This window comes from Pollicipes pollicipes, unplaced genomic scaffold (assembly GCF_011947565.3).
Source record: "Pollicipes pollicipes isolate AB1234 unplaced genomic scaffold, Ppol_2.1 Scaffold_4219;HRSCAF=4965_pilon_pilon_pilon, whole genome shotgun sequence".
Lineage (NCBI taxonomy): Eukaryota > Metazoa > Arthropoda > Thecostraca > Pollicipedomorpha > Pollicipedidae > Pollicipes > Pollicipes pollicipes.
The window spans coordinates 31,226,882-31,252,293 of record NW_023596448.1 but is presented as its reverse complement, the minus strand read 5'-3'; the positions used below and the strand labels follow the sequence as shown (position 1 = coordinate 31,252,293).

Below are 25,412 nucleotides of genomic sequence, written 5' to 3'. Positions count from 1 at the left end.
GACTGTATTTGTCTCTCAGGGTACCCTTTTATGTGCAGTCTTAGGCAAGTGTCGGCGCATTGGCGGTCCCCCGGGGTTTTGTCTCCGGAGGAGAGAGACTGCGATGCTGCTAGGATGGCACACTGCCGCCCTGCACGTTATCGCTCTGGTGCGAAGTACAGCGGGGGTGCTGAAAAGCAGCTCCAAGCATGCGATTTCCATTTGATCTGCACTTCGACCTTTTAGGAATATGCTAGCTGTTTACAAGTTTTTTTAGTGCTGAGGGAGATACGTTCATCTTTTTTTGCGAGCCTAATGTGAGAAACAAGTGACTATTTTTGGAAAAAAACTACCCCAAAACGCCATCTTACTGCATTGCCATAAGCAAGTCTTTCTCTGTATGTTCCTACCTGTTAACTGTTGCTTACGGAGTCCAATTTCCGGACGTTCGGGATGCTTTCCACTTTAATCACTTTATTCTTAGTCATGTTTTATGGCGATGGCAGAAATGTGCCTGTCGTGTGGGCTACGTGGCGAAGTGATATTACGCTGTTGTTTTAATTCCATGTGTGTGTGGTATACGTTGTCCACCTTTGCCCGTCTCGGTTCGTGTTGCACACTGCGGAGACCCGGGGGAGACCCTGCGGAGACCTGGAGACCCGGCCGGTCCAGCCGGGCGTCAAGTAGGGCGGCGCACTCCCTAGCGACACTGTGATTGGTGGCTCGATAACCACACGGCGGCAGCTGCACAATAAAACGCAAGCAGAAATGGGAAGCGTTTGGGCAGTGACATGCTTTGCTTGTAACCGTGGCGTTTTCCAAGAGGTGGCCATTGGCGATGGCTAACGTCCAAAAGGCCGTCTCTTACTTATCCGGATCATACTCTAAGCCTGGCCAAATATTGTCATAGCTGGAATTCGCGTCTTGACCTTCATTGGGCAGACGGCGCAAGACGAGGGGGCTTCTCCTGTAGCAAGAAGTGGCTTCGGTAATGAGAAGGGAATGCAGCGCGCGTGAGCTACGCCGAAAGCCGTCTGTCCCACTGGTGCAAGCGCCACGTTTCTCATGCGGGCCCTGCCCGACTGGCGACGCCCTCTTGACCGGCGTTCAGCGCGCCGTCCGGGGCACTGCTTCGCATGCGGCGCGGCGCCCGCGGTGGCGCGGCGGAAATCCGAGCCGACGCGGTCGGGGAGCGGACCTCGGCTGGCGGCGGGCGGGATTTCACCCACCGTCACGCCTGGGGTGGGGACCGCGAGCCGCTACTCGCCGGACGATCGTCGCGCTGGGAGCTGTGTCGCTCCGCTGCGGCTCCGCTCCGGTGCTGCCCCGCGCTGGTGCTGCGTCGCTCCGCTGCTGCTCCGCTCCGCTGCTGGCTCCGCTGCTGCTCCGCTCCGCTGCTGGCTCCGCTGCTGCTCCGTTCCGGTGCTGTCCCCCTCAGGTGCTGCTCCGCTCCGGTGCTGCCCCGCGCTGGTGCTGCGTCGCTCCGCTGCTGCTCCGCTCCGCTGCTGGCTCCGCTGCTGCTCCGTTCCGTTGCTGCCCCCCTCAGGCGCTGCTCCGCTCCGGTGCTGCCCCGCTCTGCTGCTGCCCCGCCCTCAGCCCGAGGCCGGCTCGCTGACAGAGCAGGTCGTGTGACGTGGAGCTCCGGAGGTACATCTGCCTGGTGGCGCTCGAGCATCGCACTCCAGACGCTCGTCCTTGCCATTCCCAAGACCAAATCACGAGAAGTCTGTTGGTCTGCCGCTAGCTCACGAGGCGACCATGCGGCTGGTCCACGGAAAGATGGTCCTCCTGGGAGCCGAAGGTATGACGCATCCAAAACTCTTGATGCACAGTTGGTAGTCCACGTTTTGTGTGTGTGTTTTTTTTTTTGCATTGTCAATATTCTGAAAGCCATGCCCCTCCTTCACCGAGCATTTCGTGTTGCGTGACAAATGAGGGGTTCGCAAATTCGTGGGATCAGGCAACATGCGACGATCCACCATTAAGCACTCCATCATCTTTAGCCGAATATGACCTCTGAGGTGATCAGGACTCATTTGTTGACCGCTGCGTGTTCGACCTCTTCAGGCGTCGGGAAGACGTCCCTGATGCTGCGCATGGTGGAAAAGCAGCCGCTGAGTCCGACACCGACCGTCGGGGCCGCGTTCTTCAACTTCAAGATGAAGATCGGCACCTTCCTCGTGAACCTGCAGGTAGCTTTTGTCGTCGAGTCCGGTCACGACCGCCAGTGTCCAGTTCGCCCCGCGCGAAACGCGAGCATCCCGAGTGTGTATGCGCCAGCCCCAATCCCGGCACCCCGTGTTTGTTCACCTTGTGTCCGTGTTGTCCCAATGTCCCACTGCTCTGACCCACCGACTCGGTGTCGCCAGGTGTGGGACACGGCCGGCCAGGAGCGCTTCGGCGCCATGGCGCCTCTGTACTACCGCCACGCCAACGCCGCCCTGGTGGTCTTCGATGTTACTAACTTCGCCAGCTTCTCCGCCGCGCAGCGCTGGATTGACGGTGGGTGCGAGAGCAATGGGGGGGGGGGGGGGGGGGCATCGTGAGCGTATCCTGGTGTGGGTGCAGCTACTGAGGTGAACGTGCCCACGAATTTTCACAAATTTCGATTTTGGTCCCTCCACGAACAAACTTTTGTCCGAACGATGCGTGGTTTTCGATTGTTTCCCTTCGAAATACCATTTGCAGGTCAGGTTGCCCACTAGATTTCAGTTTGACTCCCCGTCATAAAACCCTAGTTTGTCCCCTTCCCACTCTCTAAAATGTGGTTACGCCTAACCACCAACAAGGTGCGTGCCTGGACCCCGAAAACTCATTGAGAGGCCCGGACCCATTGAGAGACCATTGAAGGACTCTGTGGGAACCCTGATCTCCCGCTAGGATCCAGACACATGCGACGCTCCAACCACCATGTTGGATTCCCCGCCGGATCCGTGGCGCATCGCTACACTCCTTTCACGATGGATCCTAACCGATCAGCATGCAGCTGACCAGGCGTCCCATCAGTGCAAGCAGATGTGGCTTGCCTCACAACAGTAAAACATGTGATAATGATGCGATAGTGTCTGCAGTGTGCCGCTTGTGTGTATCGGCGGCGAGGCTGACATGGTGAGACATAGATATGAGGCTGACATGGTGAGAGCCGCTCACGGCTCGCGGCGAGCAGGGGAGGGGTTGTGTACGATGGGGGTGGGGGGATGCGGTGCGACACTGCAGCGTGCTGCGTGTGTACACACAGGAGTTATCTGTGATCTGACCTACCGTGTATGTCCTTTTGGCACGTGCAAACCATATTGGAGCTAATAAGTAAACGGAGGGAGGGAGAGGAAGAGGTAGGGAGAGAGAGAGGGAGAGAGAGAGAGAGAGAGAGAGAGAAGAGATAAGAGAGAGCGATCTAGATATAGCAAGATGAGGAGCGAGAGAAGAGAAGATAAGAGCGAGAGATGATATTCTCAGAGAGATAGCGAAGAAGAGAGCATGAGAGAGAGCAGCTCGAAGCTAGCGCTAGAGAGCGAGCACGCGTCGGACTCCTAGCGCATGCGAGGAGATAGAAGAGAAAGAGAGAGAGAGAGGAGAGAGAGAGATGGACAAAATGTCTGCCGGAGGCGGTCATCGGGTCATCGAAGGTCGGGGCTCACTTCACAGGGGCGCCTTGATGAACTATGTGAGATACGCCTGAACCTCAATCAGCGGCCGCTTGTTCCTAAGCGCTGCCACGGCAGGTCTAGCGCCAATGTGCGGCCTGTGGACAAGGACGAAGCGTCCTGGTTCTGTCAGCAGCGCTGGCGAGACGCCAACCTAGATGTGAACAACACTCATGTCGCGCCAAAAAAAAAATGCTGTGTCAGCCATGATGTGCCGTTTGCAACCATGCCGTGCCATGTGCGGGCCGGGGGTGCCTTTCTCCCGTGACGCGGCAAAAAAATCGTGACATAACGGCCATGAACCGCCGTTTGCGCGAACACCTGCCCCCACCCTCTTTCACCCCCAGTGTAAAATTCTCCCCCCCCCCCCTCCCCGCTGGTAGGAAAGACACGGGGATGTGATATCAAGCACGACGGCAGCCCAGGTGTGCCTGGTCCCCTGTTCGAGCGACGGGGACAGAAGTTAGCGGGACGATATGCGACAGCCGGTCGGCCCCGAAGCCCTGCAGCGGAGGGGAAAGGTGACGGGGGGGGGGGGGGGGCGGTTCGGTGCGAGCGCCCCCGGCAAGTTCAGTCTGGGCAGGTTGGTATGTTATCGGTGTGTACCGAGTGCTGAGATACTGTTGCCAGCAATCGCAACACCTAGCAGGGAACGTGCTGTTTTTTCATCAAAAGATTTGGCCCGAATGTTTTGACTGGATAAATTTGCGGGGTCTGCCCTACGGTGAGCCTTTCTTGTTGCGTGAGCCCCGAGCTCACCAACCGCTTGACATTCTAGATCAACGGCAGAGTTTGGTGGCGACAGTTTGGTGTGCCATACTGTGCGGCGTGGTCCGTCCTACCCTCTGACGTCACTTGACTCTTAGAGCACCTGCCGCCACCAAACGCGGGCATGTCAGTTAGCGTCTCTTTAATTTGACTGGCGAGGACCTGCGGAACATCTCAAGCAAGAGATGTCCTCCACCAAATCAGTCCGAAGCTCCCATACGAACGCACCGGTTTTCATCGCATTATCGACGCACGCGGGTGGTCTTGCGTTCACGCACGCTGTAGCGTAAAAGCTGCCAACAACCACGGCATGGAGCGCTGCCAATATCCTCGGCTCCTCCCCGTCTGCGTGAGAACGTGTCTCCCCGGCTGCAGCAACCTCCCCCCCCCCCCCTCTTATGCAACCCATTAAGCTTCGCCCGACGGCTGTTTGATGACCCACTTCCACGGGCGGAGGTCGCTGCCCCCGCCGCCTCCCCCCCCCCCCCCCCGCCCCGGTCGCCGCCGCCGCCGCCGTGGTGAAAGGTACGGTCGCTGCAGCCTGGGATCGCACTCGTCGCTAGCCGATAATAGTACGGGGTGTCGCGGCGGCGGCGGCGGAGCAACGCCTCGTGTTCAGAGGGCTGAACGGCGGCCTGTGCCGGTTACCCGAGTACCCGAGTACCCGTGTACCGAAAGTGGGTGATGAGGGCAAGTGGAGGCGCGTGTGGTTACAGCCGTCAGAAACAGGCACGCCGACCTGTTGTCGGTGTCTGCGTCTGGGAGGCCTGCCAGTGGTCGACATTCTACTGACGGAGCGTCGCACCGGTTGAACATGGCGCTGGCAATACCAGCCTGTGCCGATGACGTCACGGACGGCTGGTTGGAGCAGGTTCTCCGACGTCGCCATGGCAACGAGTACAAGCTGACCAGCACCGAACAATCATCAATCGTCGGGACCCAGGCGGTCTTGTGCAGCGAGATGCGCTGTGTCTCGTGCCGGGGTCAGCTCGGGTCAAAGTCGATCACCGACCACCTGGTGGCCAAGCTGTTGCCGCGCGACCCCACGATGCGTTCCATGGTGACGTCGCTGAACATGCCGCAACGCGAAACGCCAGTGTACACGGACTTGCTACCGAAGCTGTCTGCATTCGAGCGGAGCCACGGTCGTGACGTCATCGCGGCCATGACCGTGACCTGTCTGCACGCGGCGATTAGCGCCGACGGCGATGACAGGCTCCGCTCCGTCATCCTGCTCGAGAATCTGCAGCCGGCCGGCTTCTGGACGCCCGGTCCGACGCAGCTGCCCGAGGACGCACTGCCAGAGGCCGTACGTCAGATGGCGCGACTGGCGGCGACATCTAACGTATGGCTCCGGCACTGCAACTTGCGCTCTCTACCGTACCTTTTCTCGACGCAGCTGGAAAGGGACCACCTAGCGCAACACTTTATCGGGATTGGCGTACAGAAGATAGAGACCAGGCTGCGTGAGCGCGGCCAACAAGCCCTGTTGCAGAAGCTGCAGCGCATGCAGGAGATCGCCAACGAGCTCATCAGCCGCGAGCTGCAGCCCCGAGACGACCACCTGCGCGTCATCACCCATGGTGACTTCCGCGACGGCAACCTCTTGCTGAAGCGGCTGCCGGTCGGCGGCTGGGACGTCCGGCTCATTGACTGGCAGGTGTCGATGCTGAGCCACCCGGTCGTCGACCTCGTCTACCTGCTGATGCTCTCCTTGCCGCGCGAGGTGATGGCGCGATGCGAGGCGGCGGCGCTGCGCACCTACTGCGCCGAGTTCGCTGCGTGCACCGCCGCGCTGGGCGCCGACGGCGGCCTCTCGCTGGAAAAGCTGAACGCCGACTTCCGTCGGGCGAAGCTACTTGGGCTGATGTGGTGCCTGAGTCTGGCCACCTTCTGGGACTGGGTGGCCGCTTGGCCCGACCACTGCATCGACATCGCCGAGGAGGTGGACCGGCTGGGTCTGCTGGACGGGCTCGTGGACCAGCAGCCGTCGGGGTCCGGATAGGCGCGCGTGCCGGGCTTGGCGAGGTGTTAGGCTCGACTAGACTTGACTTCGGCAGGTGGTGGGCGAGCGAGACTGGCGCGGTGTAATGAAACGCCAAGTGTTTCACCACATTTTCTCTGTATTTTAGTCTCGCACCGTCAGGGGCTGCAGCCCTTGACGGTGCACCTACACTCGACTGTGGCGGCGGCGCGCATCTGCCGCGCGGCCGGGGCCGGCCTGCGAACCTGACCACGTGCCGCGCCCCGTCCCAGCAGGGGCGCAGGACACATACAACTGCACTACGAACACCCCACCCTGATCCTAATGATCAACAAGTACACAATCGCACGGGCCTTCGCTCTCGTCCGCTCCGACGCGGCAACACTCGCTGCTCCACCGGCCTCGGGAGGTCAACCCGTCGCTACATCGGCCGCGGGAGACCGTTCCACCGCTCCACCGGTCGCGGGAGGCTGCTCCACCGCTCCACCGGCCGCGGGAGGCTGCTTCACCGCTCCACCTGGCGGCGCTCCGCTTCATCCTTCAGCTCCTGAGCTTCGAGAGCTGCCTCTGCCTCCGCCTGTTGCCGCGCCAGCTCCGCCTCTGCCTCCGCCGGTTGCCGCGCCAGCTCCGCCTGTCGCCGCACCAGCTCCGCCTCTGCCTCCGGCCATGGCCGGCCGGCTTGGGTGACACGGCAGCAGCCGCGCTCGCATCACACGCAGCTGCCGCTACCGGAGACTCCGACGCAGCCGGCAGTGCATCGACCCCGAACTGCACTGCATTCGACGCACTGACGGACACGCCCCGAAGCGCCCTCACGCCGTTCATTCCCAGAATGAACCCGAAATTCAGCGGCCTACTGGCAGTTACAAGCACCTCTATTCGGGCCGCACCCGACACTGTGCTCACAGTTACTTGTCCGGTACCCTCGCACGTGTAGCTGTCTCCACTTTCTCAAGCCAGTTCATTTCGCCGAAATAGCTTGTAATGAGACGCCAAGTGTTTCACCACATTTTCTCTGTATTTTAGTCTCGCACCGTCAGGGGCTGCAGCCCTTGACGGTGCACCTACACTCGACTGTGGCGGCGGCGTGCCTCTGTCGCGCGGCCGGGGCCGGCCTGCGAACCTGACCACGTGCCGCGCCCCGCCCAAGCAGGGGCGCAGGACACATACAAAGGCGCTACGAACACGTGGTTAAGCTGTGCGCCTGGGAGACCAGAAGTACGGGGTTCGATTCCGCACGGTATCGGCCCTTCCCGCCATGGCGAGAGGCAGGCGACGTCATATGGCCTTAGCAGCTGAGTGCATCGTGAAGCCTTAATGCCGACCATTTCGGGCTACGTAGATGGCGATTGGCACAGTAGAAAAGGACCGAGAGGCCAATCTTGTAAGGTTGCAATCACAGTCAAGGCACTACTGTGGTATCGAAATCAGCGCATTGAATCGATTTGCCTGCAGCTTGCTGAGAAGGCGCTAAAAGCCACTAACACACAATCACATTGATCACATGACTCGGAAGGCAGTCTGTAACATGTTGAAGACGCCCTTATGCCACTAGTGCATGGTTACATCAGTAGAAACACGACTCGTCGGTTGCAAGATGAACGCACGGGAACTAGACAGAGCATGGTCTGTCCTCCGGTGGGCGAAACTGTGATCGAGATGGGTATCGTGGGATGAGCGTGCGAGCGTGTTAAAATGCTGTCGTCTTTTCTGCTGTGATTAATGTGTCATATCACGAAAAACAACAAACCCGTTCTTAACCTCATTCTCGTGTCGTGCTGACGATCGTTGAATGTGATGCGTGTTGATGGATCGCTATGCCTAGTTTCGCCACGCAACGTCGGGTTAGAAGGGCCATGCAGGATACAGAGAGCTTAGAGAATGGAAACGTTACAGCAACTGCCAACGCGTCGACAAATCTAGAAAACTATGATAATATATAAACGTACCCAATGGCCCGTTTGAGCGCTGCCAGTACACTGCATAACATGGGCAGTGCGTCGTGCCACGGCTGCAGCAGGGCGATCAGTCAATCTGAGCAAGGTTCTGTGGCCTGGTCTCGGAACCTCGTGACCGTGTGTTGAATGGAACAGGTCAGGACACGTGACTCCGCCCGCCTATTGCAACCTGTAGCGGTTCATACTCCAAGCAAAGCAACCTGCGGCCTCACTCACGGGTGTAAGGGTACTTTGACCTGACCTGCGTGACCCCGTCCACGCAGAGCTGGGGGTAGTGTTCGGACCTGACCTGAGTGACCTCCATCCACGCAGAACTGAGACAGGACTCTGACCCGACCTGCGTGACCCCGCCCACGCGGAGATGGGACAGGACTCGGCCTGACCTGACTGACCCCCGCCCACGCAGAGCTGGGGGCAGTGCTCGGGCCTGACCTGGTACTGGTCGTGGTCGGTAACAAGGCTGACCTGAGGTCACAGAGAGCGGTGCCCGAGACCATGGCTCGCACTCTGGCCGCCGCCAGAGGAGCTCACTACTACGAGACCTCCGCCCAGCACAACTCCGGTAAGTCGGCAGCTTTCTCGACAGCCTTCTTTTGAACACGAAGGCCGAATGGTAAAGGTTGCCGCGTGGGTGCTGCGCATGCGTAAAGGTTGTGCATGCGTACTTGATGTTCACACACAGTGCAGAGAAGTCACCGCGCTTTCACAGAATAGCGTAAGGTAGACATGGGGCAGAGAATCAGAAGCAGCATCTGCCAACCATACAAAACGTGGCCCATGCAGTTTTACGACCCAAAACGAGCGAAAACAAGTGGACATTGACAATAACAGTGCCGGACTGCTACTGCTGTCGTGACGTGAAACTCTAGCCCCGGCCCGGCTCCACCGCGCCCTCCAAACGTCGCCGGCCCGACCCGCGTGGAAGACCCGGCTGTCATGGCGCCGGTGTCGTGACCCGTCGTGACCCCGGCGTCGGTGCCGCCACCAGGCGTCGACGACGTGTTCTACCACACGGCGTTGCAGCTGGGCCAGCGGCTGCAGTGCGCCGGCGGCGGCCCGTCCGCCGGCTGCGGCTACGGCTACGGCACGCTGAGCGTCGGCGGCTCCAGCTACCGCAGCGTCGACAGCGGCCTGCTGCGGCTCCACAGCGGCTCCTGCTGCGTCTGAGCCGGCTCCCCCGAGGCCCCTGCCGCGCCTCAGTTGGGCTCCGCTACTGCCCTGCGTCTGGCAGGGAGTGTGTGGAACGCCGCAAAGGCTGAGGAGCTCCTGACGAACGCGTGTGTCGAGGGGCGCTGCCAGGTTCGAGGAGCATTGCGTTTTAGGATTATACCCTGCTCGCCACTATATGCCATCACCGTAATGCCTGGGAAGCGCGCTGCTGGGAGATCACCGCACTGCCTCCCGACCGCGTCTGTGTTCACAATGTGTTGTTATCTGGTGATCGTATTCGTTTCTGAGAACCGCTTTAGTTTATTGAAGCTGTGCCTCGATAGTGCTTTTGTAGCGGTTGATGGTTATGTATCTCACTGTAGCCGCATCTTAGGATCGGTACATCATGCTAATGCGCGGGCCGCCGAGATGTTTGCCAGCTGGCGCATACGTTACTGGCTCATCTCACGGACAGCTAGATACAACTGCCCGACAAGGAGCGTAGTCCACGATCAACGGCTGTCATCATTGAACTGAACAAAGCCGTCGCAAGATAACGCGTGTTTTCTCTCACCAAGGACATGAATCCGAGTGATGACGGATAGCCAGGCAATCGAAACGCTCTTGCTCACGCTCAGTTATATTCATCTCGCGCGGCAACGTGCGGCACCAACCATGGCCCTGTGCTCCACGCACGTACGCACGCAAACACACACGATTTGGAATATCACGCGGACCAGCATGCAGTCCAGTTGTGTACGACCCTTCCCCTTCCCCTGGCCGCCGACCCCAACACGCCAGTACGCGCTTAGTGCAACCTCCCCAGTCTTATCACATGGTGAGCGACAGCGGCGACGGCGACGGCGGCAGCGGCGGCGAGGAGGCCTCCCTCGCCGCCTCTCTGTGTTCGTGTGTCACGCATCCACAGCGTCTTAGCCGCGCCGGCCGGACCCCAACGCAGCGCGAACGGGGCGGGTGGCGCGCTGACCGGCGCCTGGAGCGGCGACGGCCACGCCCCGCAGCTGACCTCGTCACGTGACAGCGCATGGCGCAGCTGTCCTCGTCACGCGCCGGGGCGTGGCGCCGCTGAAGCGAAGACGGGCCACCAAGCGGCGCGCGCGCGGTGCACATCGGCGTGACGGGCAAGAGCGGTGTCAACGGAAAGCGCGGGGCGCCAGGGGAAGTGCCAGTGCAGCCGCGGGGCCGGTTCCGCGCGGCGGAGGGCAGCAGCCGGAGTTGGCAGCCATCCCGTGAGGCGGCGGCTCTCCGCATATCGGGCGGGTGCGAGGCGCCCAGACCAGTCGAGGAACGCCGGCCCTGCCAGCTGACCCAGTGGTCAGCGAACGGGGGCGGAGACGTGGAGACTACGGCACGTGCGGAGATCGGCTCGAGCGGGGGGCGCCACTCCACACTGTCCACTACGTGAGCCTCCAGTCCACCGTGAACCTCCATCCAGCCTCCAGCCCACCTGTCCACCAGGGACCTCAGTGGACCTTCATGCCACTTCAGTGGGTTCTCACCAGCAGACGACGCGCCCATGGAGCGTTCCCCACCATTGTGCGACCCTCTCGATACCGCGGCCAGCACCACTCTGAACCCCTACACCCGTCCGCGGAACGCCCCCCCCCCCCCCTTGGAACTCCCTCGGGGCCCTGTACCCCCTGCAGCAGCCCCGACCCGGCCAGCATAGCCTCGGGGTCAGTCGCCGGGCGCGCCGCGACCGCGGCGGCCGCCGGTCGCACTCGCCAGCGTCACGCCCGTCACTGCCGTCACGTCACGTCACGGCACGTCTTCGCTCGTCACGCCGGAGCCCTTCGGTCCTGGCCTTGCTTCTGACGCGGCGATGGCACATGAAATAAGCAGGTCGCGGTGGTGCTGACGGCCGCTCGGTTTTCGTCTGTCTGGCTCCGTTTTCGCCAGTCGAACCTGCACCGCAGTGCGTTTTTCGAGTTCGTTCTCGACGCTGTCGTGTTGTTCGGTGTGATTACGCTCACGGGAGGTCCACGTCGACCTCTGCGCCCCCTCTTCCCGACCGACCTCACTTCTCCCCGGCCTTCGTTACTGCCTCAGCCCTCCTGCAAACGCAGACACGGGAGCCACCCGCTCCCGGCGGGTAAGACTATGAAGCCCCGCCTCGCGGCGCTCCGCTGTCCCGCCTCGCAGGATTCCCGCGTCCCTTTCACTGGCCCTGCCTCTCAACACTCCTGTCGTATATTCGAGGCACTTGATGCCTCTGTCTCGCAGCGCTCCCCTGCCTCGTCTCGCAGCACCTTTCCCCGGGCTTGACTCTCGACAACCTCCGGTGGGTGCCCCACGCCACTTCCATGGCTCGCCTTGCAGCACTCTCTTGCCGCGCCTCGCAGCGCTCCCCTGCCCCGTCTCGCCTCGCAGCACTCCCCTGTCCCGCCTCGTAGCACCTCCACGCCCTGCCTCGCAGCGCTCCCCCGCCCCGCCTCTCAGCACTTCTGTGCGCCGCCTCGCCGCCGCCCGCGCCTCAGGCGTCCAGGTCCCGGACGTAGAGCAGCTCCGACTTGCCGAGGCCGGCCTCGGCCAGCGTCGGTGGGTCCAGCTCGGCGCCCGGCCGGCAGGGCAGCACGCGGCGCGGGTAGTTCTGCGTGATCTCGAACCGCTCCGGCGAGTCCGGGTGGCAGAACACCACGTAGTAGAGCACCTGGGGGCCGGCGCACGGCCGTCACCGGCGGGACTAAGGGCGAGCGGGGCGGAACGGAGGGCGAGCGGGGCGGAGTGGAGGGCGAGTGAGGCGGAGTGGAGGGCGAGTGAGGCGGAGTGGAGGGCGAGTGAGGCGGAGTGGAGGGCGAGTGAGGCGGAGTGGAGGGCGAGCGGGGAGGAACGGAGAACGGGCAGGCGGAACGGAGGGCAAGCGGGGCGGAACGGAGGGCGAGCGGGGCGGAACGGAGAGCGAGCGGGGCGGAACGGAGGGCGAGCGGGGCGGAACGGAGGGCGAGCGGGGCGGAACGGAGGGCGAGCGGGGCGGAACGGAGGGCGAGCGGGGCGGAACGGAGGGCGAGCGGGGCGGAACGGAGGGCGAGCGGGGCGGAACGAAGGGTGAGTGGGGCGGAGTGGAGGGCGGAACGGAGGGCGGAGTGGAGGGCGGAACGGAGGGCGGAGTGGAGGGCGAGCGGGGCGGAACGGAGGGCGGACGGAGGGCGAGCGGGGCGGAACGGAGGGCGAGCGGGGCGGAACGGAGGGCGAGCGGGGCGGAACGGAGGGCGAGCGGGCGGAACGGAAGACGAGCAGGGCGGAGGGTTACGTGGGAGCGAGGCATCACGGGTGTAATGTATCGCGAGTGGCACAGACGGACGCCGCGAGGAACAGGCGGCCACGAGCGGCATAGGCGGTCCCGGGCGGCATAGACGATCGTAGAGAGCAAAGGATCATGGAGGCGCGGAGGATCAGGGAAACGACATGTCACGAGCGAGCAAGGCATGCCACACACGGCACACGAACCGATGAAAGACGGCACGGCTGTCTAGCGATCGCTCTGACCTACCAAGAACAAACATGCTTTCCATCCTAGACGCCTCAAAAATGACCGCCAGACCCATACCGTCGCAAGAAGATCTGAAGCGACACAACGCCACGGCGTTACACTACAGCGGGATCTTCGTCAGTGCCACGGACGTTACTTCATCCCTGAGGATTGCAAGTCGGGTGGTGGGCTTGGGCTCGCGCGATCGTTCCACACTGCCTGCGACCACACTGGCCCAGACAAACTCCCGATCACAGGAGGCGCCGAGCAGCCCCGGTCAGGTCATGACCTTGAACTGGATGAGTCCAGGCTGGATGACCCAACCCCGCCCTGAGCCCGCGGTCTTGTCAGGTGACCCGTGCTCATGGTCAGTTGGTGGGCTGGAATCAGCCCTCTGTCCGGTCAACAGGGCCACACATTACCTGTGTGGTCAGTCGGCCTGGCTTTCAGTTAGTGACCCAGACTGGCCTTGACCCAAAAACTGACCTGACCCTTACCGTAGAACCCGGCCCCGTCTCCGCCGGTGACGGGCGCGGCGGTAACCACGCCGACTCTTCCTGGCCTGACCCGCTATCCGGTGTGGGCCTGACCCCGTGACCCTGACCTGAACCCATAACCTGACCTGGCCCTGTGCCCTCCCCTGGACCCCATGACCTGACATTGCCACGTGACCCGACCATGACCCCGTGACCCGATCCTGTGGACCTACCCTTACCCCGCGACTCGACTCGGCCCCGTAACCCGACGCTGGCCCCGTGACCCGACCCTGACCACGTGACCCAACCCTGACCCTATAGGCCCGACCCTGCCCCGTTCCCTGCCCCTGCCCCTGCCACTTGCCACTTGCCACTTGCCCCCGTCCCCTACCCCTGGCCCTGCCACTTGCCCCTACCCCTGACCCTATCCCTGTCTCCGTTTCTGTCTCTGTCTCTGTCTCTGTCTCTGTCTCCGCCCCTGTCCCTGCCACCTGCTCCGCCCCGGCCCCGACCCGCCGCCGTCAGCCGTCAGCCCACCTTCAGCGAGTGGGCCGTGCTGAAGCGCCGCTCTATTCGCGAGCCGTCCGGCAGCTTGATGGAGATGCGCACGCAGTCGGGCCGGTCCAGAGCCGGCTCGTCCGGGATCTCCGAGGCCAGCTCGATCTTCTGACGCGCTATCTCCTGAACAGGGGTCACACCACGCACGTGACTCACACGCTGCACATAGCTGTTGCGGGCGAAACAGTGGTAATTATGAAGTGTCGATGGTGAGGTTGCAGAACGCGTCCAGTGGAAAGTGCGTGGTAAATCAATCGCCCGGCATTGCATTAACAAAAAGTTCGTCGGGACATCGATAAGAGCCTGTAACCATTATTGGAGAACACCGATGAAGCGCTCGGTAAAACGCTTCATCGATGTGACAATAGAATAACATATGTCGGCGAAACAAGTCCCTCAATGCGACGGGATGGTGTTTATCCTAAGCAGATCAGCCCACGCAGGGCACAGAGGCGAGCGCGTCCAACACCTAACTGTCGGCCAGCAAGCGAACTCGTCTCGGCCATACGACCGGCATTGTTTCCACGGGCAACAGAGCCGCCCCGGCTACGAGACGGGCGCATCGGAGACCGCCCACAGCGCGCCACCCGAGTACGGCAGCGGCACATCACTTCCGATCAGCCCCGAGATCGCATCTCCGACGTGTCCGACTGACAGGTTATATCCCGGGCAGTCCAGACGCGCTGGCCGCCATTGGGCGCGCCACACACGCGCAGTGTCGCGCGGTGACAAAGACTCGAGGGATTGCCAGGAGCGGCTTTTGGCCGTGAGCGAGTGTGTAGTCGTCTTCTTGCATAATGCGGTGCTCTTCTCAACGTTGCCGCCATGTCTCCTTTGCCGCATTATTTATGCTGCACACTACCACACAAAAATCACGGAATCTACCAAAAGTGGAGATTCCTTGACCTGAAGTCTACAGCGTACCCTACGGTGACGTACCTCCTTGTGCAGCTGCCGCTGTCGCTCCTGCTCGCACCTCTCCCGCTCCTCGCGCTCCAGGCGGTCCCGCTCCAGCTGGCGTCGGCGCTCTTTCTCCTGGTCAGCCCGCAGCGACTCCTCGTACGCCACGTCCTGCTGCTGCCTGCCGGGCGACGGCGGGGGAGCACGCGGCCGGTCAGGGCGGTGACCGGCCTCAGTCAGCGCCCAGGGCGGTGACCGGCCTCAGCCGGCGCCCAGGGCGGCAGACTGGACCGGTGGCTGGACGCATGTGCACGGCAGCACAGGCGCGGTGGCAGACTGTGTAGCTGGGCGTCAGTGCCGGTGGCGGACGGCGAGGAGCGCGGCTTCACACAGTACAGGCCTCACAGCACGCCTACCAGGCAGTAAGGACATGAGCGGGCAGGTGGGGGCGGCTCAGTCTGCCAAAGTGCCGCACTGACTCGCTTCAAGCCCGACCGCGTAGGAAGGCGTGTCAGGCTGCAGATAGGAAGGGATCACACATCGCCATCTGACCCACTTCTGCACACCTGAATGCAGGCCACACTGTCGAAATTGCACCAACTACAGCGTTCATATCTCCAGTTACGACAACATCCTAACAACATTACTTGCCGTCACTTCTGACAGGACTTGTTTTTGTTTGCAAGATCCCCACACACTACGACCCCGGCCTAAACAGTCCGACAGCACCTCCCCGGCGGCGCTCGGTCCGAGCGGCACTCAGCGAAGGGGCAGCGGCGGTCAGCGGTGGGTAACGGAGCCTGCCGGACCGCCGGCACCACCGCCGCCCCCGGCCGCGCACCTGATCTCCTGGTTGAGGTTGCGCTCGTTGCGCTCCAGCCGCGCCGCCACCAGCGACGCCTCGTTGTCGCTGACGATCCGCTGCAGCCTGGCGGCGCGCGGGCACAGTGAGCGCGCCGGCCCCGGCACCGCTCGCACGCGTCACGAGCGGCGCACGGCGGCGGCGCTTTGAACGGTGTGCGAAATCGCAACGTGAGCGTGATTGTGGCATACTCTGCAACAGGAAACCGTTACCAAATAGTTTTACTGCCAAACAACAACAAAAAAATCGTTTTTTGATACTTTTGGGGGGAAAGTAGGCAGGCACACTTATGAAAATGTCGCGCATCGTTCGCAATGACCGCGCCGTTCAAAGCGTCCTTAGCTTACTGCCCCATGCCACACTTGTTCATGATTGACCCGCGGGTTTGGAATCCAGTAGGCAGTTAATCACAGCACGCTTGAAGCTCGTGTTTTGGCCTGGTTGGAGCATAAACATTATGATAGTCGGCTCTTAGATGCACTCCCATAATGGACGTGACCAAAATGCAACGATATACCGCATGGTGCCACAATAAGCTTCATTACTTGAAGGGTAGGCGGCAAGTGCGACCTAAAGCCGGACCATTAAATGCCATGTTCAACAAACAAAGAATAGCGTGATGCACAAAGCCCCCCCCCCCCCCCCCCCCCCGCTTCCCTCCTGCGGACAAAAACAAATCATGCAACATTTCATGTGTGACATAAGCTTATATCAATTCGAAGTACGTCAACCCTACCAACAAACAGCAAAGTAGCCACAGCGGCCGGCGTGTCATAAAGCTCCAGCGACAACGCCAACAGACAGCTCGGGACGGAGCGGCCCGGGGTCCAGAGCCGACCACCCGCCGGCGGCCAAGCCGGCGCCGCCCCATACGGCCGTGAAGTGCCGCGGCTGGAGACGGCGGCCGCTCACCTCTGGAGGAAGACCTCCGGCGGGCAGGGACCCTCCAGTCGGCCCACCACCGTCATCCTGTCGGAGACGAGTGCGGCGTCACGGCGGGGGGTGGGACACATCACTACACTGGCATCGAAGAGTCTCGGCCCATAGGGGCTTCGAAACGCGTATTTCCTACAACTTTCGAGGTCACAGTTTCGCACAGCGAGTTTGACACGCAACGCCCGACACGCCTCCAGAGCAAATGAGAGGCAGCTCGTAGAAAGGAGCGGTGGATCTTTTTCATGTGAAACCAATAGTTCAAGTTGCTGCATCCCACGGCACCAATCGCATCATCTGCAGTCAACCACAGCCCCACGCTGGAACGTTCCCAAAACACAGAGCAGGTCGAGCTTACCGCCCTCCGGCGGACTCTACTGCAGCGCCTCAGAGCGCCACAGGGGCACGCGCCTCCCCGTGGCCACTCCGGGTGGATTTCGACCCCCGCGGCTGCCTACCCTGGATCAGGGACCTGACGCCATCGACGCTTTGGGTGCCAAGCGCGCCGGCCCTTCTGCGATTTCCGCTCGCAGCGCAAGCTGGGCCAAGCCAAGCGGCCGCCGCCGCTCCCCCCACCCTCCCTCACACTCACTTGTTCTCCTTGAGCACGATCACGGCCACGAACGGATAGCCGTTCTCCCGGAGCGCCTGCGACACGCGGTAGCCCTCGGGCCTGTCGACGGAGCAGGCCCAGCAGAGCAGCGCGCCGTCGGCGTACTGCGCCAGCGGCCGGTGGCGCAGCGTCTCGCGGCAAAACGCCGCCGTGTCCTGGTGGTCGGCGCAGTGCAGGTACACGGCCAGCGGACGCAGCTGCTGCTTGGCGGCAGCCAGCGCCTGGCTGTACGAGCAGCGCAGGAAGGCCGGGTGCTCCGAGCCGTACGCCGACTCGAACTCGGTGATGAAGCCGCTGACGTCCTCCACAGGGTCTGCAGGCGTGCCGACGGCCGTCAGCCGGTCAGCGGGTTGAGCCTTCTGGCCTTCTCGCGCTGATTTATGTCTAACAGCTGAAAATACCCGGCCCTCGACAGCCGGCTCGCTAAACGGGAGGCGGGGGCAGGGAAGGTAGGTCAGGGATCGGGGCTTGGACGTTTGTCCAAAGGGGGATAAAGGTTCTTTCTGGGTCCTCGTTAGCAGCCCTCGACTGAACCGGGTATTGCATGGCCTCCTCAGCCGACCCCTGCACAGCCATGCCTCACCGGTACCATCCCGTCCGATTATTTACTTCGCATCCCCTTTCCAGCCCCTCAGGACCTGGCCTCGCCATGTGCCACCGCACCAGGCGCTCGCCAACGGTGTCACCCTCTCCCGCGTCTCCGGCCGCGCCTACCTTCCCGCGTCCCTGGCCGCGCCTCCCTCTCCCGCGTTCTTGGCCGTGCCCCCCTCTCCCGCGTCCCTGGCGGCGCCCCCCTCTCCCGTGTCCGCGGCCGCGCCTCCCTCTCCCGCGTCCTTGGCCGTGCCTCTTTCCCGGTCCTGGCGCCTCCCTCTCCCGGTCCTGCCGTGCTCCCTTCCCCGTCCCTGGCGGCGCTCCCTCTTCCCGCGTCCCTGGCCACCCCTCTCCGTGTCCTGGTTCCGCCTCCCTCTCCCGCGTCCCTGGCCGCGCCTCCCTCTCCCGCGTCCGCGGCCGCGCCCTCCCTTCCCGCGTCCTGGCCGTGCTCTCCTCCCGCGTCCCTGGCCGCGCTCCCTTTCCCGCGTCCCTGGCCGCAGCTTCCTCTCCAGCGTCCCTGGCCGCGCCTCATTCTTCCGGATACCTGGCCGCGCCTCCCTCTCCTGCATCCGTGGCCGCACTTCCCCTGCTCTGTCTGCGGGCTCTGGCTGGCCTCGCCGCCGCCGCCGCCGCCGTACTGACCGTGTGGCCCGCCGCCCCGGATGATGCTCAGGCAGATGTTGATGATGCCGCTGAGAGTCGACATGATGTAGCGCAGCGGCAGCGTCGCCAGGCTGAAGAGCCAGCTGAACAGACCGCCCTCGCCGGCCGGCACCACCGCGTCGGTCGGCTGTGTGCAGATGAAGGTGATGATGGCGGCGACCACGATGATAATCGTGATAACTTTGATGACAGCGAGGATGATTTGTTTGTTGTTGAGTGTAACGAGTTTCATGGTTGTTTTCTGGTTCCAAGGGTTACCTAGCTGTATGGGTGTGCCTGTAGCTGCAGGGTCATTTAATTCCCACAATGGTAATGGCGTCTGTGTCCATTATAAGCATTATGAGAATGGGACTGAGAATGTGTAGTGGAAATGTTTATGGTAATAGTTTGCATGGGTGTGACCATGATGATTTGAGTAAAATGTCGTGCCTATGTCGGAGGTCATTTTGCACCAATGGGGGCCTCTGATATTAAGGGAAAGGATAAATCAGGGATAAAGTCAATAATCAGGATGAATTAGGATAAGATAAGTGTGACCTGAAATCTGGAGACCACAGCCAGACATGAAAATGACATTTAAATAGGAAACCATGAAAAAACGTGCATTCTATGGGCAAAACCAGAAGTGTCAAAGTTCTGTCTTGTAAGATTTGGGGGACATATCCCCCAGTGATAGCACCCATGACAATTTCGAGCATCAGAGCACAAATGCTCACTAACACAGCAATCAGGGATCACACAGGCCTCACAGAAATGTCTGCGGTGGCGGCCGAGGAAAGCAAAGCAATGTTCGTCGACGAACACACTGTTTCCATAGTACCCAGAAAGCAGACCAACACACACAAAACCATCGCCGAATCACCTCCATACCATACTGTGCGAAATTCCGTGCCACAACCACAGCCCCACGCACTGCGCTAATACCACGGCCAGACACTACACACTCCAGACTGGCTGCAGGTGGCTACACAGCCATCAGCCCGACCGGCCAGCGCGTACCCGTCGTGGCCGGGCCGGCCGGTCCGTCTCGGCGCTGGGCATGTTGAGCGCGCTGCGCGCCGCCGCGTCCAGGTTCCAGTCGTGCTCCTCCAGCAGGCCGCGGCACCATTCAATCCGATCTGCCCCAGTCAGGTCCTGCCGCGCAACAGGGCCGGTTACACACCGGCGGACGCGGTGGTCACTAATCTTGGGGGGAAATGATAAATCAGGGTAAAAGGTGTGATCTGGAATCTGGAGACCACAGCCCAGCATGAAAATGACATTTAAATGGTAACCCATGAAAAAATGTGCACTCTATGGGCAAAACCAACATTGCTGGCAGCTGCAGCTGCCAGAGATATGAAAGCAGGTCCCAAATGCTGCTGGTGTGGCAAACACCAGGGTTTGAAAAATGTATGGCCATTTTATTGGCTAACAGGCTAGTTGCATATTTGACTAAACAGTTCTCAGCACAAAAACAAGCTATTTAACATTTTGCTCAGCAAACAGTTTGAACCATAGAAAAGTTAAGTAAGCCAGCATTTCTTGAAGTCCTTGAAATGAACCATTGCTGCGACAAAAAGCAGCATGGGACTTCTTGGTTGCACCTTCCAACATCTAAAACATTTCCCTAAGGTAAAAAAATGCTCAAGTGGACTGCCATTATCACAGGCAGTTTTGTTTTTCATAACTCAGGCAGATACAGACAATATTATTAGAGGGGCATCATAAAATCTATTCAAAGACATTAGGTGCAGCTGAAAGAGAGCTGAGCTGTTGTCGCCACTTTGCATATCATATTGTCAAAAACACTTTCTTCAGCCATGATTCATAATGACTGGAGAAAACATAAAAATGAGTTATTCACAAAATGTGTCAAAGATAAATCAGAAAACAGGGCATGATGTTCAAAGAAACCAGCCTCATACAGAACATCTTAAATTGAGAGAGGCTTTTGATAAGGTTCCCCACAAGTTTTTCAATCCAACTTAGGTAACACAGTATTTATAGCAGGATTGCAAGCTAGAAAAGGTGGTGTTGGTAATTTGCACATTGACATTGGCTGCCTACTTTTTTAGATATGCATATACCTATGATAGCAATTTTGGTTTTGAACTCATACTCAACAACTATGGCTGTAAAATTGAGCAGAAAAAGCATAGCCGGGATTTGCACTGTGGCTGTTTGTTGCACCTATGCTCTATTATGTCTTCATAGTATCATGTACCTGAAACTGAAGAAGCATCTCATGCTGTGCCTCTGTGATGTCCCCAAACATTGCTTCCTCAGGGTGGTTATTGTCTTCCATGCTTCCTGGAAATAAATGGTAACAGGATTTGAGTGTCAGCTAGTCTGAAATATGAGATGATAACATCTCCACACAACTTTCAGAAAATGACCATTAAACTACAAACACTAATTTTTCATGCTCAAACACCACTACAAATTATATCATACCTGCAGAGACATTTATATTCATGAGCTGAATCTAAGAGATTTCTAAGAGTGTGTGTTGACATGATACCACATTTTGCATGGAAATAATGCATGCTTCATACAGTTCAGAAAGTAGTGTCAGCAACAAAACACATCAAAAGGCTAACAACACGCAGCAACTACAACAGCAAGCAAAAGGTTAACAATAACTATTGGTTGGTGCAGCAAACAGGGAATTCCTTTCAACAGCATAGTCACTTAAAATGGTGTACAAGCTTCCCATATGAAGGAACTTACAACACTTCCTGCAACACACAAGTCAACAAATGATTAACCATACTCCTACATGAAATACCATGCAACAGAACAGTAATCTCGCCCAGCCAACATTTTTTAAAAAATATTCCTGGTTTCCAGTAAATTTTGCACGCTATCCAAAGTGATTTAAGTGTTCCAAACAACCTCTGCCTATGACAATTTTATTCACAGCAAAAATATATTAGGTACCTTTTCAACGGAATCCTTAAGTGATCACCAGTAAAATTCACAGAGAATGTTAAAACTACAGAATGTCGCAACTCACTGGCAAATAATCAAACATGTATACCACTATTACAACAGCCAAATCTCAGTTCCTGTAGGACACTCAACCACCCTGCCTAAGAGCTCCTAAACGAGCAAAATTGTATTTTCCAACACATTTGTTTACGTTTTTCTGACAGCATTCACACGTTTGCTTCCAATTCGATGTTAATGGCTTTTCCTTACTAGAGTAAAAATCATCTTTCAAAAGAATAAAAATAATTATGAGGTAAAAGCATATTTCACTTCAAATATAGCTGAGAAAATGCAATTTATCTTATTATTGGATTAGTTAGAACCGTTTCCGCTAGGGTTGCCAGTCCCATCACGGAAGCCAAGGCTGGCATGCGATGAGCTCGTGGTGCGGGGTTTGTGTAAGGTAGGAGTAATAAATGCTGTTACAGTTGAAGCCTGTGCGTGATTTGGGAAGCAGTGCCTCGAAGTGGGACGCGTGTTAAACTTGGGTTGCGCGACACTGTCTTTGACCGACATGGATGAAGGTGTTTCCAAGAAACGTAAGCTTCGCGATCTTCAGGGGGAATCATCTCGTGTTTCGCGTAGCGGATCTTCCGCGTTAAATCTATCAGTGGGGGCGAAAAGACGCCGAGCAAATGGGACTTTGCTATCTAACCCGTCAACGCTGAACCACGAGAACGACGCAACAAATATTTGCCACGGGAATCTTAGCCCACACTGCGATTCAAACAAATTCAAACTGATCAACTACGAGCAGAGAAAGCTAGACTTTCACCAAATTGAAGAGGACCATAACGTGACGGATCAGACTTCCGCCTGGCTGAAACTGGACTGCGACGGAGCTGATCGAGAACTTGGGCGAGACCAATGGGACCTCAACTCAACCAATCCAAATCTCGACCAAGATGACCGACATCGCTCTTCAGGAACCTCAGACCGCCACCAAACGTCCCCGAAACCGTCGCTCGCCCCAGGCCCGCAGCCCGAATCGACCGCCTCCGCCGTGCTTAGCATCGAACTGGCGATGATTTCCCAGTTGCCGGCCGCCGAGTTCGTAGGCGGCAAAGTGACACACGTCTACAACCCACTGGCCTACGCCCACGCACCACACGCCGACTACGTGCGCCGCTACGTCGACCGCGGCGCGCGCTGCCTGCTGGTCGGCATGAACCCCGGGCCGTGGGGCATGTCGCAGACGGGCGTGCCGTTCGGCGAGGTGGCGGCCGTGCGTGACTGGCTCGGGGTCGAGGGGCAGGTGCTGCCACCTGCCGGTGAACATCCGAAGCGACCTGTCACCGGCCTGCTGTGCCCCAGGAGCGAGGTCAGTGGGCATGTGGTTTGGTGAAGGCGGGGCAGGGTCTGATTCCTGCTGTGGGAAACTTCCGTCCGACGGACTCGTCATTGTCCAACGGCGGTGTTCACGATGGACAGAGGGGATTTTACGTGCTTGGGCAACTAATCAAATGCAACAAAAGATCAGTTTGTGCTTGTTAAGTGTTGGCGTGAAACCGCCAACAGTTGAAGTTTGACTGTGTTCCTCGCGGTGTGATGTATTTGCTCTTTATCGACTTGTCAGCATTTCTTGAGTTCTCTCCTCATCAAGTAATGTCTACATGTTGGGCCTCAATGGTCATCCTTTTGGGTCACCTCAACCCCAGCTGGCACCCTTGACCCCTCCCTGCTCTTAACCCCTTCCTGTCCCTGACCCGTCCTCACCTTGGAACCATCCCCTCCACTGACCTTTTCACTGCCCCTGAACCTCCCTACTCCTAACCCCTCTTCACCCTTGACCCATCCCTGCCCCTGGACCATCTCTGCCCATGACCCCGTCCCCACCCCTGGCTCATCTCCATCTCTTATCCCTCCCCACCCCTGACTCCTCCCTGCCCCTGCTTCTGACCCTTCCCTGCTCCTGGCCCCTCCCTGGCCCGACCCCTCTCACTCCTGACTCCTCCCTGCCCCTGACCTCTCCCAACTCCTTACCCCTCCCCGCCCCTGAACCCTCCCTGCTCCCGACCCTGAACTCTCCGCACTCCTTACTCCTCCCTGCCCTTGAACCATCCCTGCCCCTGGCCCCTCCCTGCCTCTGACCCCCTCCCAGCCCCTGATCCCTCCCCACCCCTGACCGACCCTTTTATGCCCTTGACCCCTCCCGCCCTTCAGGTCAGCGGGCAGCGCTTCTGGGGGCTGTGGCGCGACCTGTGTGGCACGCCGGACCGCTTCTTCCAAAACGCGTTTGTGTACAACTTCTGCCCGCTGGCGTTCATGGAGCGCCAGGGAAAGAACGTGACTCCCAACAATCTGCGCCTGCCTCTGAGGAAGAGGATAGAGGCCGTGTGCGGTGATGCCTTGGCGCGAGTTGTGCAGGTGAGCCGGGTAGATGTCGCTTGCGGGCCCGCCCCAGCACGGCTCGCATGGGACAGATGGGCTGTGGATCCGTATTTACCGTGCTGCACTCGCTATGCACAGGCATTGGGCCACTCGGTCTGGCCAGGTAGGCAGTTGATGTGTGTTCGCCTCACTGTCTGTGGTGAAACATGTGGCGAGCGCGCCACATGCAGCGCATCACCGACACCGAGATGGCCGTGGGCGGGAGGCCAGCCTGCGACACTTGGCTGCAACATCGGGGCGCGGGGCACCCCGGGCAGCACACCTGCGACGCTCGGTTCCCATCCTCGCCGCCAGGTGCTGCGGGTAGAGAGGGTCTCGTTCCTCGCCGCCAGGTGCTGCAGGTAGACGGTTCTCGTCCTTGTCCCCAGGTGCTGCGGGTGGAGACGATCCCGTTCCTCGCCGCCAGGTACTGCAGGTAGAGAAGGTTCCCGTCCTCGCCGTCAGGTACTGTGGGTAGAGACGATCCCGTTCCTTGCCACCAGGTGCTGCGGGTAGAGACGGTGATCGGGGTAGGCAAGTACGCCGAAGAGCGGGCCAGGGAGGCACTGCGGTCGGCCCAGCTGGACAGCGTCCGCGTGTTCCCACTGCTGCACCCCAGTCCAGCTAACCCACAGGTGAGCCGAGGACGGCCGAGGCTCTGCACCCAGCGGCGGAGCGGGACGGAGGGTGCGTGACGGGTAGTGCTCGTGCGAGCATGGCACCAATGACGGGCTGTGGGATGGGATATCGCAGACATTTCGCGGCGAAAGCTGAATGTGCCGCAATGCTCGGCACGGTCCGCCCAAGCTTGGTCCCGGGTAACACCGCTGAGTTCATTGGGAAAACCTCGTCTCCGCCGCCAGCAACACGTCGGATGCGCGTACTGCTTTGTGTGCCTGTTGGGATCAAGCGTTACACGCTGGCACCAATCCGAGAATTGTGTGTTTTCCACGCGCGGTCCGTGCTGCTCTCGGCGTACCAGCTCGCGCTGTCTAGAACTCACCAGCTGCGCCCGACCAACAGGCAAACAGGGATTGGAAAGGCGTGGCCACCAGACAGCTGAAAGAGGCCGGCCTGCTCCAGCTGCTGACGTCATCAGGCTGACGTCTTCAGACAGCTGGCTGAGGCCGGCCTACCGTGGCTGCTGACGTCACCAAACCGACGTCACCAGAGAGCTGGCCGAGGCCGGCCTGCTCCAGCTGCTGACGTCACCTGGCTGACGTCACCAGGAGCTGGCTGAGGCTGGCCTACCGTGGCTGCTGATGTCACCAAACCGACGTCACCAGAGAGCTGGCCGAGGCCGGCCTGCCGTGGCTGCTGACGTCACCAGACAGCTGGCCGAGGCCGCAGCGAACGTAGGTCGCAGCGAATGTGACACTCCCGTGACCAATGTGCGCGAACCGCGGGTGGAGCAAGCGTTCTGCACACGAACGTGATCGATACCAGCCGCTGTGAAGTGCAGCCGATCTGGATATGCTCCCAGTGAACGAGCCCACGCGAT

The 25,412-nt window shown here is 59.7% G+C and overlaps 4 protein-coding genes across 6 annotated transcripts; 3 read left to right on the top strand and 1 right to left on the bottom strand.

Moving 5' to 3' along the window:
* The first annotated feature begins 1,468 nt into the window (after positions 1-1,468).
* RabX1 (RAS oncogene family member RabX1) lies at positions 1,469-9,592 on the top strand. Its single transcript, XM_037218055.1, has 6 exons — positions 1,469-1,780; positions 2,047-2,171; positions 2,349-2,481; positions 8,740-8,895; positions 9,322-9,373; positions 9,565-9,592. Exons 1-6 carry the CDS (start codon positions 1,738-1,740, stop codon positions 9,590-9,592), a joined length of 537 nt encoding a protein of 178 aa, XP_037073950.1. The 5' UTR covers positions 1,469-1,737.
* Positions 5,054-6,478, top strand: LOC119095599 (uncharacterized). Its single transcript, XM_037218459.1, has one exon. The coding sequence runs from the start codon at positions 5,206-5,208 to the stop codon at positions 6,394-6,396; it is 1,191 nt and encodes a 396-aa protein (XP_037074354.1). The 5' UTR covers positions 5,054-5,205; the 3' UTR covers positions 6,397-6,478.
* A 1,555-nt stretch (positions 9,593-11,147) lies between the features above and the next one.
* On the bottom strand, positions 11,148-21,666 carry LOC119095937 (FAS-associated factor 2). 2 transcript variants are annotated; one of them, XM_037218789.1, is made up of 10 exons: positions 21,491-21,666; positions 20,775-20,860; positions 19,568-19,702; positions 18,548-18,695; positions 17,294-17,627; positions 16,681-16,737; positions 15,748-15,834; positions 14,946-15,087; positions 13,986-14,129; positions 11,148-12,153 (listed from the first exon to the last, which is right to left on the bottom strand). In XM_037218789.1, the coding sequence occupies exons 2-10, from the start codon at positions 20,853-20,855 to the stop codon at positions 11,977-11,979; spliced, it is 1,305 nt and encodes a 434-aa protein (XP_037074684.1). In that variant the 5' UTR covers positions 20,856-20,860; positions 21,491-21,666; the 3' UTR covers positions 11,148-11,976. The 2 variants fall into 2 exon arrangements, with proteins under 2 accessions (XP_037074684.1, XP_037074685.1); XM_037218790.1 differs by having other exon boundaries at positions 21,567-21,666.
* Positions 21,667-21,926: 260 nt separating this feature from the next.
* On the top strand, positions 21,927-25,054 carry LOC119095600 (single-strand selective monofunctional uracil DNA glycosylase). 2 transcript variants are annotated; one of them, XM_037218460.1, is made up of 4 exons: positions 21,927-22,862; positions 23,705-23,908; positions 24,415-24,546; positions 24,935-25,054. In XM_037218460.1, the coding sequence occupies exons 1-4, from the start codon at positions 22,056-22,058 to the stop codon at positions 25,013-25,015; spliced, it is 1,224 nt and encodes a 407-aa protein (XP_037074355.1). In that variant the 5' UTR covers positions 21,927-22,055; the 3' UTR covers positions 25,016-25,054. The 2 variants fall into 2 exon arrangements, with proteins under 2 accessions (XP_037074355.1, XP_037074356.1); XM_037218461.1 differs by lacking the exon at positions 23,705-23,908.
* The last annotated feature ends 358 nt before the right edge of the window (positions 25,055-25,412 follow it).

Bases quoted from the DNA above. Each gene is read 5' to 3' on its own strand.
- RabX1 (XM_037218055.1), top strand. From the start codon at position 1,738: ATGCGGCTGGTCCACGGAAAGATGGTCCTCCTGGGAGCCGAAG. The intron at 1,781-2,046 runs GTATGACGCATC...CGACCTCTTCAG, and splicing joins GGTCCTCCTGGGAGCCGAAG to GCGTCGGGAAGACGTCCCTG. The intron at 9,374-9,564 runs GTGCGCCGGCGG...TGCGTCTGGCAG, and splicing joins CAGCTGGGCCAGCGGCTGCA to GGAGTGTGTGGAACGCCGCA.
- LOC119095599 (XM_037218459.1), top strand. From the start codon at position 5,206: ATGGCGCTGGCAATACCAGCCTGTGCCGATGACGTCACGGACGGCTGG.
- LOC119095937 (XM_037218789.1), bottom strand. From the start codon at position 20,855: ATGGAAGACAATAACCACCCTGAGGAAGCAATGTTTGGGGACATCACA. The intron at 17,628-18,547 runs GTCAGTACGGCG...GCACGCCTGCAG, and splicing joins CCGGGGCGGCGGGCCACACG to ACCCTGTGGAGGACGTCAGC. The intron at 14,130-14,945 runs GTACGTCACCGT...ACCCCTGTTCAG, and splicing joins AGCGGCAGCTGCACAAGGAG to GAGATAGCGCGTCAGAAGAT.
- LOC119095600 (XM_037218460.1), top strand. From the start codon at position 22,056: ATGGATGAAGGTGTTTCCAAGAAACGTAAGCTTCGCGATCTTCAGGGG. The intron at 22,863-23,704 runs GTCAGTGGGCAT...CCCGCCCTTCAG, and splicing joins TGCTGTGCCCCAGGAGCGAG to GTCAGCGGGCAGCGCTTCTG. The intron at 24,547-24,934 runs GTGAGCCGAGGA...CCCGACCAACAG, and splicing joins CCAGTCCAGCTAACCCACAG to GCAAACAGGGATTGGAAAGG.